Here is a 13,400-nt window from a genome sequence, read left to right as displayed (position 1 = left end):
TGATACTTCAATGGTTATCCTCAACGTTTTGATGAGTCTTTTACCATACTTTAGAAAGAGCCTTTCTTACTCTCCTCTAGTGATTTTCACTTCGATTCTAAACGGTTACTTGATGGGATGAACAAAACGCGTCAAAACTCTTGCAAATTGGTGAAAAATAATTTAACGTGTTTTTGAAGAACATCACGTGATATATATAACTGAATGCAATTTGTTCGGTTATTATTGAATTCAGGAAACGAATTCTCTGAACAGAAAAACAAACTACATATGATTTAAGAAGAATGAGAAATATGTTATTGTTACACCTAAAAGACATCTAGCTACTAATTTAAAACGTTATCTAACAGCTTTTAGAGACAAATCACTTTAAATTAGTTAACAGAATTAATATCTGTGTTAGTTTCACCTTGTTTTGTTGAAGTCAAGATGTCTTATAATCCATATTATAGCGAATTTGGCAGTGAAAACAATGTAGCTGCTGGAAGACATAAACATCCACAACAGGAGGTAGCAGGAGCCGCACATACTACTGCTCAACAACCTCAGACGCAACCAAATGGATCTTTTTTCCCAACTGCAAGCACAAACATGGCATTTCAATTTGGTCAAACGGCTTTCAACCAGTTTGTTGGGCAAGAAAATATCAGTCATCTTCATGAAACTGTTTCCAAAGCTACAGGAGCTACAAATTCAAGCATCTCACACTACTTTCAGGTGTCAAACTCCTATGTCTTTCATAAATTGAAGATCATAACGGTACCATTTCTGCAAAAGAACTGGCAACGTATCCCCGACTCTTCGAATTCTTTCCAACCACCTCGTGTTGATGTGAATTCTCCAGACTTGTATATTCCAGTCATGGGATTAGTGACGTATATTCTGGCTTGGAATCTCGGTCAAGGTTTGAATGGGTCATTTGATCCAGAGAATTTGTATTTCAAGCTTTCTTCTACATTAGCATTCTTCTTTTTGGATTTGATAATACTAAGACTCGGATTATATCTACTAGTGAGCAATACTACATCCCCTGTTACTTCTTTAGTAGAACTTACATGCTATGTTGGATACAAGTTTGTTCCTTTGATTTTTTCTATGTTTTTCCCTGCATCTTTTGTATGGTTAAATCGTTTGGCAAAATTATCTCTCTTTGGTGCATTTGGGGTCTTTTTATTGAGATCAATAAAATTCAACCTATTTGTAGATATGGGAAACAATACAGACTTCTCATTCAAGAAGGGAACTGTCAAGAAAGTAAACTATTTCCTATTCTTTTACGGCTTCTTCTGGCAAAGTGTTTTGATGTGGCTAATGGGCTGAGGTTACACCGATTTACGGAGTACGAAACTATGCCATACACATATATTTATTTAATGGCTCCCTTATGTATCGATAGACGTATGTAAGCATTTATATTATAGTTTTTGTCAGTTCCTCAATATATGTATATATGTACACATAATAATAAAAAAAGAGATCCAAGATATTGTTACGATGCTAACAATCATATATCAAAAATGAACGCTGTTAGTTGATAGGGAAATAGAATCACGATACAACCTAATATGGATTTGGCTGAAGTAAAATCGAAAAAGTTAGATCTTTACCGAACGCTGGGTTTTGACATCAATGATAAAGACGCTCTAGAGGCAACTGACCTCTCCCAAGTTACTAAACAATTCAGAAAACTATCGTTAATTTACCATCCAGATAAATCAAATCTAAAAGATTCTGAAGATGTACGAAATCGGTGGGACCTTTTACAAACTGCATATCAAATACTAATCAAACATAAAAGTGAGTATGATGCATGGTTTAGTCAGACCTTTCTTCGAGGAAACAAAGAACTTTTGGCAAAACTTGAGTTTGCGGAGAATTCGCAGAAAGAGAGCGACGGAACGTCTTACACTCAGATTGAACCCATTCAACAATATGGTCAAACACTTAGGAAGTTACTACACTTTAAAATTACACCGATAGATTGGAGGAATCCTCAGTTTTCCGAGGTGCATGATTCATCGCATAAGTTTGCAGAAACGTGTCTCTTTAGAATAAAGCTAGTAAAAAGAACAGAGTTTTCTTCAGCAGATGAACTAAACAAATGGTTTAAGAGTATCGATCTTCCATTAGACTTAGAATACCACTCAGAAAATAATGATCAACGGGAGAATGATTTAGTAATTTATGCAAGCGCAAGAGATGTTCCGACTACCTTAAACATTATAAAGACGCTAAAAGATAAAAAGAGCTATCATCCCGATATACTCGAGATAAAGCCTGCAGTTGATTTCGAGCATTTCTCATTTTCTGAGAAAGAAGAGTTGAATCCTGGTCTGCAAAGTGTCATATTCAATTCTCCCGATAAGCCTATCGTACTATAGCGTTCCAATGTAAATAATATTATCAATTTCTGTTTTCCAGATTTTTTTTTTAAGGGCCCTAAATAATAGTTCGGCTTTTCTTCCTCCATATTTAACTCAAACGGACAGGAAGAGATCATCAAAGAGGATCTCACTTTTACACAAGAAAAATATTCACACAGTGATGATATCGCATTTTTTTGCGAGCCATTGTGGATGAGAGCAGCATAGCGATACATTATTGTTTAGTATGAGGTTGTTTCACAGGAAAGGTAATGAGGTTACTTGGAAGCCCGATGATTTCATTCCAGTTAATAAGTTTATTTCACAGCCACCAGAAAGGTACACGAAGCCTCAACCACAGGATAATCTTGATTCGGAACAGCGGACCATCTACCAGTCAATTTTAAATCATTTTTTAGATCCTTTATTATATTTACCAGTAAATGGTCTTGCTAAGCAAGTGAATGATTCCAATAGTTATTCTAAGTTATCTGACTATGAAAGGTTTTGGTTATCCAAAGAATGTATACTTCGATACCTTAGAGCAACAAAGTGGAATAAGGAACGAACTCTGAAGAGGATACATGAAACACTGTTGTGGAGAAGACAATTCGGCTTGGATAATTACAACTTCATCGAGGAAACTGCTAGATTGGTGGCTGATGAGAATATTACAGGAAAAATGCTTTTGCTAGGATACGACCGATGCAGGCAATTAGTACTAATATTGAAGAATTACAAACAGAATACAGAACCAAGTTATACTCAAGTTAAACAACTCGTTTGGTTTTTGGAAGCAGCGTGTATTTTAACCCCTAAGGGCACTGAAGCTTGGTCATTTGTCATCGATCTACATCGGTATTCCGATAACAATAATAATGTCCTCTCACAATACGAACATCCACCATTGTCCTTAACGAAACAAGTTCTAAATATTGTTCAAGATCACTACCCAGAAAGACTTTACAAATGTTTGGTATTTAATGTGCCAACCTCTATGTGGACGTTCTTAAAAATAATTCATCCATTGATCAATACTGTACCGCGAAAAAAAATTCTCTATGACACACCTGTTGATCATCATATAGAATCTGACCAGCTCAGTTCAGAGTACGGTGGAAAGCTCAATTTTGTTTACGATCATACGGTATATTGGCCAAACTTGGTGGAAACCGTTACCGCTAGAAAACGTGAACAACTTCAGAAATTTAATGAAATGGGTCAAACTCCGGGAACAAGTGAATATGAATTAAGATCATAACATTGATATCTTTTAATAGGAATAGAACTAGTATCTGTATGCTATTGTATCATATTAGAAATATTGTAACAGTTCATCCTTCCAGCCGTTCACATTTTGACCTTTTTTTTTTTTTTTTTTTTTTAGATTTTCAGTGACAACATAATAAATGAATCAGGTGAAACCATTATTTATTTAGCCATGTGATGATCACTTTTTCGAAGATGTCCCGTAATGATAAAGTAGTAGTTTAAGACATGGAACGGACCATTAATGAGTGTCGATATAGTACATCAAAAAGGTTGTAGTAAAGCGATCGGTCCGTATTATTTTTTTTGATAAATCAAGTATATTCTCATTTATACGTAAAAGTGATTATCCACCTCTTCATTTGGGTAAATGCATTGCAAATATGAAGGTCAAAGAAGCATTAAATCAAAGCTATGCAGTCTTCCAATACTACTTCCCTTGTGACAAAGTATTGGCTAAAAGGATATTCAAATCAACTGTACATTCTACGGTTGCTCTCATCTTTTGTTTAATCCCCAAAGTACGAGATAGATTAGGGAATGAACCTGCGATGCTACCCCTTATATCTGTCATGGTTCACCCTGGACGACGGGTCAGTGGTACCATTCAAGGAGCAATCTATTGTACCACTGGCTTAATTTTTGGACTAGCATTTTCATTACTTGGAAGATTTTTGGCACAGAGATGTTTGGGGTCATCATGGAAAGTATTGGAGGAAAAGGAGCAGTTTGCAACCAATTATAACGGGTACCAAGCTGCATTGGCCATTCTAGCCATATTTGAGGTCATCATGCTTTTTTTTCACGGATGGATGAGAGCAGTTTCGCATCATTATTTTGGTATTGTATTCCCCTTATTTTTAGTGGTACATTTCGCTTTCTTGTCCCCATTGAATGACACCGCTGCTGTCATTGCTAAATCTTTCAGTACTCCTTTCTATTTAGGTATTGCGCTATCTCTATTTTGGAATTTGACCCTATTTCCGGAATTTGGTAGTACCTACCTTGGTAATACAACAATAGAGGCTCTCAATGAGATACATCATTCTATCAACAACGCAATTAATTTCTTTCTTTCAATAGACGAAAGTTGTAAAACTTTGTATGCTGCTGATACAGTTTCTTCAGCTAGATTACTGAAAATGAAAGATAATATTTCGAAGAAGGTTAATACATGCAACGCTGTGATGGAAGAATGCATTTATGAAATATCCTATTCTTATATGTCCCCTAGTGAACTGAAACCTATTACATCCAGGTTTAAGGACCTTTCAACTTATGTTAGTGCCGTTATTAATGCTTGTCAGTTAGAATTCATGCTTCTAGGACATAAACACAATGGACATGATTTGCTAAATATCGGTACAGAAAAAGAAATCCACCATGCTGATGCTGATAAGTTGACTAGAGTATTAATAAAACTTAGGGTTCATGTGTTTAATTTGCATAAAACATTAAGTGACTGTTTCTACTTAATCAAAGTAATATTGGCCAGGGATTTTGATGTTCATTTTGAGAAAGTAAGAGTTCCAAAAGCTTTTGCAAAAGACGATTTCCCCCATTTTGATTCTAAAAATGACATTCCTACAGACTTTGATACTGAAAAGTATATTAATGAATTAATAAAAGCTCTAGTAGAGTTTGACCTGTCTTTCAGGGAGGAGTTGAGTAATATAGAAGAAGATCTATTGCAGCCAAATGACGAAATGTTCTTATTGGCATCGTTTTTGATGAACTTTAAAGAAATTACCAATACAGTGATATCAATTATGAAAACTGCGCAGGACATTCACTATAAGCGTATAGATAGAGAGAGTAAAGGTTGGATTCGAGGGAAATCTATATGGTTCATGGCCTTCCACAAAAATAGAAGTATTGTCAACTGGATATATGGCACCCAGAGGGCCACACGGAGTGGTACAGAAAATGAAAGTTTGAATGGTGGTAACTCTATGAAATTTGAACCTGAAACAGTTCCTTTAAGGCCCAATAAGCAAGAAGAAAAGGTTCTTCCCCAACAAGCTTCCACTTATATGACTATGAATGAGATACAAGGTAGAGAACCTATGCTTCCAACAATGAGTAATAACCCTATGTCGGAAATAAAGAAACAACAATCTATTGAAATAGTTAAGGAAAAATCTGTTGGTTGGTTTAAAGCAAATATGTTAAAAGCAGATAAGACATACAAATCATGTAAAAACTATTTCAGATTTGGTTTCCAGGTTGCTGTTGCTTTAATGCTTTCCTCTTTACCCATGTTTGTTCCAGAAGCAAGGCATTGGTATATCGATATACATGGTGCTTGGGTTGGTTTCGTGTGCATATTATGCCTAGAACCCTCGGTCGGTGGTACTTTCTGGGTGTTTTTTCTTCGTGGAGTAGGTGTTATTGTCGGTGCAGCATGGGGATACCTTTCATATGTCGCAGGAAATCACCAAAAGGACCCATACTTAGAAGTGATTGTCTCCATATTTGGAGCAGTACCAGGTTTTTATTTTCTTTTAGGCTCACCCTATATTAAGGCCGCTATTATTCAAATCATCAGTATTTATATTGTTATGTTGGCATCTGTGATCCCTGGGTCGGTGAAGGGTAGTATACTTCAAAACTTTGCAAAGAGATGTTTGGCTGTCGGGTATGGGGGCGGAACCGCTCTATTAGTCCAAGTAACTCTTTTCCCTATTACCGCCAGAGATCAACTCAATGCAGAAATAGCCTTTTCTGTTGGTTGTGTTGCAGAAATGGAGCTACTCTACGCGGCTGGTATAGAAGGTGAAACTTTACACATAACTTTGACGGATCAAAAATATGATCGGTTTAAAGAACTTTCTGAGGCTACAAAGGCCGCTTTGGGTCGTGCTACTGCATTTAAAGGGTTGACAAGACAAGAACCAAGATTAAAGGGTGAATACACTGAGCTGGAAAATGTTTTCACTCAAATTATATTCATTTTAAAACAGATAGTTGAACGTTTGGATAATAGTGTTTTATTGAGACGGCAATATGGTAGCGCTATTTCCGAGGAGTTGAATCACGTTGTTTATCCTTATAGAAGACAATTTGTCGCATCTATGGTAGATGTTTTAAGAGCAGTTCAAGAAGCATTGATTAATAAAACGCCATTGCCACAATATCTACCGAGTTCGAGAATAGCTCATAGAAGACTTATCAACAAAGTCAGAGAAACTCTTAAAATTAGATACGGTGCTCAATTAAGAGCGTCTAATCGACCAAATAGCATGGAAGGATCCAAGATAAAGATAACCCGTGACAGCGATAGTATGTCTAGTGAAGATTCAGATGAAGACTTGGGTTTAGTAATGAAAACAAAAGATGATCATACGTCTAAGGAAAGAGCATTCATATTGAAAGAAAAGTTTTTGAGTTGGAGTGCATCAAGTTCAGCCAGTGAGGAAATTATTGAATATGTTGAAGAACTAGTAGAATTAACCAAAATATTGGTTGGTGTTAATGAGTTTAAATACGGGTTCTTGTCACGGCCACTTTATGAGGATTGGGCGGCTGAGGCAGTCGTAGGTTTTGCTGACTTTGTGAATCAAACCCAAACGACCCATCCTCCTCCTACAACAGGTACAGAATTAGATAATGATGCTGTTGCTGAAGATGAAGCTTTATCACTTGAGGAAGACGCCGTCTCCTCCAGAAGTAGTTACCTAGGACCTGAGCAACCAATGGCTCTACCAGATGATAGTCACATCTCCAGAACATTAGCTAGAATGGCTTCCAATACTAATGAAGCAACAAAAAGAAGGGCATCGTCTACTTGGAGACGCAGAGCTTTCTCTATTGGGTCTGGTATAGGGACTGATGATCTGAATAAGATCACTAAAGTTCATACTTTAGGTGACTCGGATAGTGGCTACTATGATGATAACATGTCTAGTGATGATGGTGACTCTGATGACGAGCTTCCCTTAGCATTGAAACGGATAGTCAGTCGTAAAAAGTAATATAGTTGGTTATGTATATGCTTATAAACTTTAACACCGCTAATCTATTTCTATGACTTCCGGGCTCTTAGGGGCTTTGTTTTTTGAACCCTGATGTGCCCCTCTGTCTTTGCGCTTGAAACTTTGCCTTAAGGATTTTCCTTCTCCTTGGAATAGTTTAGAAGGGGTCTTTTCATCATTGTTGTCCGTTTCTGTAACTGGTGGAACATAAGGGAATCCAAAAAATAGCTGTCCCTCGGGTAAGTTTAGAGGGGCAGGTTTTCCGTCAAGCGATATCTTTATTTCCTTTAAGTCTTCCTCTTTCTGCTTTATACTTTTACCAGAGAGTTTTTTACCTTCCCCAAGGAAGTTCTCGTTCTGCTTCACAGGATCCAACATATCTGCATAATTGATTCTTTTAGACATACTTCCAAAGCCGTTCATAGCAGCATCAGGTTTAGGTACCTTTGTTTGATTCTTCTGCTGTGCTTTGTAATCGGGTTCCACATATCCCACTGGGGGAGCAAAATCGGTTACCAAATCAGTTTCAATGACACAAATAGACTTTGAAGATGATTCAGGCTTCACCTCTAGAATTTTGATCCTGTATATTTTGTTATTATAACTGATCTCGATTATGTCATTCACAGTTAAGGTACTGAAGTTTCTCAACACTCTTTCTAACACTGCTTTGGGATCGGATATATCCAAAAAGTCAACAGATTGAGGTTCCAACTTTACAAATTGGCCCAATGGAACATCGGTGGATGACACTTGGAGTATAGATCCAGGCTGAATTTGTAATGTTTCCATCATCCATTGTGGCAAATAAACCCTACCTTCTTCAGCAACAAACTCTAAAACACCGCCATGTGTCACTTTGCCACTTTCTTGACTCTTAAGTTCAAATAACATAGGATATCTAATATTAAGCATCGTCAATTTATTTAGAGCGCTTGGTGGCAAAAATATTTTACCACCATAATTGGCATTATCCTTTCGTATGTTATCGTTCATCATAGCTATTGGATAGCATCTGAAGAACTCTTCAAGCTTCTGGGGGATATTGGCATATCCGCTGGCAAAACCACCAAATCCTGAAAACATTTCTGTACTAGATTGTCGTCCGTAACTTTTACTCTTAGTTTAACAATATAACAATCGCACTTTTGCAGCTATTGACAGTAATACTCTGCTCATTTCACTGTCAACCCTTTGCTTGTTCTAGCAATTAAGATGTAAATGCAAGTTGTACTACATCTTAATTACATAGAAAACTGTATCGCCTCTCATCACGTGACTGCATAAATTGTGGTTTATACCTTGTTCCCTTTTTTCCAGTTTTTTTTTTAACCCAGAATTGAGACACTCAAGGGGTTCGAATGGACATGAAAATAATAACAAAACATAAACATTTAACAAACAAATCGCCAAATAGTGATTTGGTTAATTAAGCAGCATTCTCGAGTTTGAGGATTGTTTATATGGGTATTAATTGGATTGAGCCAATATTCAAGTCTAAGAACCCAATATGTCCCACGGGCAAGATGACGAAGAGCAGTTCTATGAAGAATTAGAACAGTATAGGGAGATCATAGAAAGAGAAAAGCAGGATGGGATAGATGAAGAGGAAGAGGATGGCCGTAAAGAGAGTGACGATGAGTACAATGACGAGAATTTTGACCTATTAGCTGAATTCTCGGACTATGGGGAATTTTCTGATGACGGATACGATGAACAAGAGTTTATGGACGCTATTCGGGACGCGAACAACTTCAAAAGACGTAAAGGGAAGAAAAGCGGTTCCTCCAGACACGAGTCGGCACCTAAGCAGAGAAGAGAGAGACCTTTGGATCCAGAAGTAGCACAGCTTTTGTCTGAAGCTAACGAAGCCTATGTTCGTAATGATATACAAGTTGCAGAGCAATTGTACAATAAAGTGATTAAAGCAGATGCCAAGAATTTTGCAGCTTACAAGACCTTAGGTGATATATACCATCTCCAAGGAAGATTAAATGACTGCTGTAACTCGTGGTTTCTTGCTGCACATTTAAATTCTTCTGATTGGGAATTTTGGAAAATGGTTGCAGAACTTTCCGCAGAGTTGTCACATGTCAGACAAGCAATTTACTGTTATACAAGAGCCATCAGAATAAACAACGAAGAGTGGGAATGTATATACAACCGCGCACTTTTATACAAAGAGATTGGACAGCTAGGCAGAGCGTTTGATGGATTCCAGAAGCTTTATGCATATGATCCTCTTGATGCTAATATTCTTAGAGAATTGGCTGTAATATATGTGGAGTATAACAGGGTCAGTGAGGCTATAGAGTTATATACAAGGGTCTTCAATGATAATGTGGCCCGTAGAAATGCTTTTATTCTTGCCTCCGAATCAGCGGTCGATTCGGAAAATGAGTCGGATAACGAATCAGACGTACCAGATGAAGACTTAAACATCACTCAAGAAGAGTTAGAATTATATTCAGGTGTACCCTTAAAACAAATTGCAAAGAAACATAGATGCATCCCTTTTGATTGGTCGTCGTTGAATATACTTGCGGAACTATTCATAAAACAGAATAGTGAATTAAACGGAATCAAAACAATCAAAAGATGCGCCAGATGGATACAACACAGAGAAACTCAAACTTTTTGGGAAGATGTATACGATGATTCTGAGTTTGACAATAGAAGGTTCAATAATGCTAAATTCCAATCTTTAACAGAACGGGAAAAGGCGAAAAGCTACTTCTTACCTATTGATATAAGAATCCGGTTGGGTCTTCTTCGATTGAACAATAAAAATGTGTCCGAGGCTATGCAACAGTTCCAATTCCTTTACGAAGAGAAATTCGATGAAATTGCTGATCTTTACTTTGAAGTAGGTGTCCAGCTAGTAAAACTAGATAGGTATCAAGAAGCTATTGACTTTTTAAGTCCTCTCACGCAACTTAGCGAATACGACACAATTGAACTTTACAAGCCCTTAAGTAAATGTTTCAGAGAGTTGGATCAGCTAGAAAATGCTCGTGATGCTTTTGAAAAACTAGTCCAGTTCGATCCCAATGATCTAGAACATAAGCTAAGTTTAGCAGAGGTGTACCATAGTCTCGGAGATGATGAAGAGTTTGATAGACTTCTTCATGAAGTAGTAGAAGAACGTAAGAGACAAGCTAAAGAGGAGACTCCCGAAGTTTCGAATGAAACCGAAACAGGGAAAAAAACTCGTCCTAGATTGGCAATAGCTCCACTGGAAGAAGAATTACCTTCGGAAGAAATTCGTTCGGCAACTTTGGGGACAGGAAAACCATTATTGGAAGATCATAATTATAACAAGATGCCAATAAAGAAGAAGAAGACACCTGAAGAAATAGAAAGGGAGAAAAAGGAGAGGGAGAAAAAAATAAGATCAAATGTTCTTAATAAATATGGTCAACTCAAAATCTATAAACATGGTATGGAAGTCGCTGATTCTACAAAAACAACTTTATGGATTGATACAGCTTCTGATTTGATAGATATATTCTCCAGTATAAAAAATTTCTTCGTTAAGAGCAGATCAAAAAAGTTCGTAGGTATTATTAAAAGGTCCAGAAAGTTTAATAAAGTCATCGACTATAGGATCGAAAAGCTCTCTAAGCTTTCACAAGGTGAAAATTTGATGGACGGACTTCCTTTATTAGAAGAAAAAATTACAACTTCTTCAACTACAGAATTAAGAGGTTTAACTTATGATCAATGGTTTGAACTCTTTATGGAGTTGGCGTTAACAATAGCAAGATTTCAAAGTGCCACAGATGGTTTGAGTATTATTGAAACAGCTATGGAAGTCAATGTTTTCTCACAACACCCAGGCAGAGTTAAGATGATGAAGTTCGTTAAATTAGCTATCATTTTGAATCTTAAGGATGAACAGGAGATAGTTGAAAACCTAAGAGGCTTACTAAATCAATTTCAATTCAATAGGAAAGTTTTCCAACTCTTCATGTTTAGCGTTTCAGAAGGACAAACTGCTCTACGGATCTTAAGTTCAACTGTACAACAGAAATTCTTTTTAAGGCAATTAAAAGCTTTCGACAGTATACGATTCGGACAACACGTTAACGGACAAGCATCGATTACAAATAATGTGAGTAATCCTGGTAAGAAAACATGCACATATCTAAACTACATCTATGCCATGCTACTTTATTCAAGTAGAGGTTTCATGCCAGCTCTACAGTATTTGAAAAGGCTTGAAATCGAAATTGGAAATGATCCCATGTTGGACTTAATGATTGGATTGTCACACTTACACAGGTCTATGCAAAGATTGACTGGTAACAGGCACTTTCAAATACTCCAAGGCTTCAAATACTTATATCAATATCATGAGCTTCGATACGCTTCCTATACAGACATCGAAAAACAGGAAGCAGACTATAATATTGGTAGAGCATTCCATCTACTTGGACTTTTCACACCAGCTGTGAAATACTACAATAAAGTATTGAATGATTTTGAAGATTCTAAGTTAAAGAAGCATGCCGCTTATAACTTAATTCTAATTTACAATGAAAGTGAGAATTTTGAATTTTCAAATGTTTTAATGGATCGTTATTTAAGTATTTAGTGTATACCTAGATTTCATTTGAAAGTTTTATTGCCTTTGAACTATTATGTCGTCTGTAAAAATCAACTTAAATTTCTGAAGCCTTTTTTTTATTCTCTATCTAATGAACTTCTCAAAAATAAAGGGCAAACGTCACCTATTCCATTTATATCATATACACACCTCCAGTAATATAAAGTGATACATTCTTGGACAATAATATCACCATAAGATAAATCAACAGCAATCAAGATGTCTCACCAACAGCATGGTGTTATGAAGCTAAAAGCTTTACTAACTATGAGCATTCAAAGGCTTCGCTATGCTCAAGAAAAACAACAGGCACTAGCGAAACAGTCCAGACGTAATGTTGCAAAGCTATTGAGCGACGGCAAGGAGCAGAAGGCACATTACCGGGTAGAAGGATTAATAAATGATGACATACATATTGAGCTTTTAGAGATACTTGAGCTATATTGTGAATTGCTTCATGCAAGGGTTGCAATCTTAAATACTATCCACGATGAGATAACACTTATTGAATCTCATACTGACGATGGTATAAATGAGGCTGTTAGAGCACTCGTTTATGCATCACTGTACACACCAGAAATCCGTGAATTGGGTCAAATAAAAGATAGCTTAGGAGTAAAGTTCGGTATAGGATTCTTGAAAGCAATCCTTGATGAAAAAATAGGAGTTCCTCAAAAAGTATTACAAAAATGCTCCCCTGCTTTACCGAAGCAAGACCTGGTAGAATTGTATCTTCGTGAAATTGCAAAAACGTATGATGTCCCTTATAGTGCTCTAGAGGAATCTGATGATCTTGAACAATCACTGGATGAAGCGAAAGATGAATACAGCTCTGAGGGAGTATCGGAAGATGATTCAGGGGCCGATTCAGAAGATGGAAAGCCCATCCTTGCTGTAAACAATGATGAGCTGGGTGATGATAAACATCCAATAGTTATTAAGAAGCCTCGCCAAAACAGTGAAACGTTGGATAAGAAGTTGAAAATACCGAGTGAAATGGTAAAAGATGTCAAAGTATCTCATGGCAAAAATAAAACTGTCTCCAATGATAGCATTGATGAGTTACGGAAAAGATTTGAGGCATTGCGTAGATGATTATTTTGTTTTATTCTCGTCATTGTGAAATAAAATTGTCCATAACTTTAAATGTATATAATATATATATAACCGACATAATTTGTTAAA

General features: G+C 36.7%; 7 protein-coding genes across 7 annotated transcripts; 6 read left to right on the top strand and 1 right to left on the bottom strand.

Annotated features, from left to right (window-relative positions):
- Nucleotides 1-429: 429 nt before the first annotated feature.
- YIF1 (protein transporter YIF1) lies at nt 430-1,320 on the top strand (the record flags this gene model as incomplete). The annotated part of the gene is made up of 1 exon (XM_022817952.1): nt 430-1,320. The coding sequence occupies one exon, from the start codon at nt 430-432 to the stop codon at nt 1,318-1,320; it is 891 nt and encodes a 296-aa protein (XP_022673653.1).
- Nucleotides 1,321-1,565: 245 nt separating this feature from the next.
- Nucleotides 1,566-2,381, top strand: CWC23 (U2-type spliceosomal complex subunit CWC23; the record flags this gene model as incomplete). The annotated part of the gene is made up of 1 exon (XM_022817941.1): nt 1,566-2,381. The coding sequence occupies one exon, from the start codon at nt 1,566-1,568 to the stop codon at nt 2,379-2,381; it is 816 nt and encodes a 271-aa protein (XP_022673652.1).
- A 229-nt stretch (nt 2,382-2,610) lies between these two features.
- Nucleotides 2,611-3,624, top strand: PDR17 (phosphatidylinositol transporter; the record flags this gene model as incomplete). The annotated part of the gene is made up of 1 exon (XM_022817930.1): nt 2,611-3,624. One exon carries the CDS (start codon nt 2,611-2,613, stop codon nt 3,622-3,624), a length of 1,014 nt encoding a protein of 337 aa, XP_022673651.1.
- A 391-nt stretch (nt 3,625-4,015) lies between these two features.
- On the top strand, nt 4,016-7,606 carry KLMA_10113 (uncharacterized protein; the record flags this gene model as incomplete). The annotated part of the gene is made up of 1 exon (XM_022817919.1): nt 4,016-7,606. One exon carries the CDS (start codon nt 4,016-4,018, stop codon nt 7,604-7,606), a length of 3,591 nt encoding a protein of 1,196 aa, XP_022673650.1.
- A 39-nt stretch (nt 7,607-7,645) lies between these two features.
- Nucleotides 7,646-8,692, bottom strand: UFD1 (polyubiquitin-binding protein UFD1; the record flags this gene model as incomplete). The annotated part of the gene is made up of 1 exon (XM_022817907.1): nt 7,646-8,692. One exon carries the CDS (start codon nt 8,690-8,692, stop codon nt 7,646-7,648), a length of 1,047 nt encoding a protein of 348 aa, XP_022673649.1.
- Nucleotides 8,693-9,116: 424 nt separating this feature from the next.
- On the top strand, nt 9,117-12,203 carry TFC4 (transcription factor TFIIIC subunit TFC4; the record flags this gene model as incomplete). Its single annotated transcript, XM_022817896.1, has 1 exon — nt 9,117-12,203. The coding sequence occupies one exon, from the start codon at nt 9,117-9,119 to the stop codon at nt 12,201-12,203; it is 3,087 nt and encodes a 1,028-aa protein (XP_022673648.1).
- Nucleotides 12,204-12,434: 231 nt separating this feature from the next.
- Nucleotides 12,435-13,310, top strand: IST1 (Ist1p; the record flags this gene model as incomplete). The annotated part of the gene is made up of 1 exon (XM_022817885.1): nt 12,435-13,310. The coding sequence occupies one exon, from the start codon at nt 12,435-12,437 to the stop codon at nt 13,308-13,310; it is 876 nt and encodes a 291-aa protein (XP_022673647.1).
- Nucleotides 13,311-13,400: the final 90 nt, after the last annotated feature.

The sequence above is a fragment of the Kluyveromyces marxianus genome, chromosome 1, assembly GCF_001417885.1.
Source record: "Kluyveromyces marxianus DMKU3-1042 DNA, complete genome, chromosome 1".
NCBI classification, from domain to species: Eukaryota; Fungi; Ascomycota; class Saccharomycetes; order Saccharomycetales; family Saccharomycetaceae; genus Kluyveromyces; species Kluyveromyces marxianus.
The sequence above is the reverse complement of the archived record's forward strand: the minus strand, read 5'-3'. Positions and strand labels throughout refer to the sequence as shown.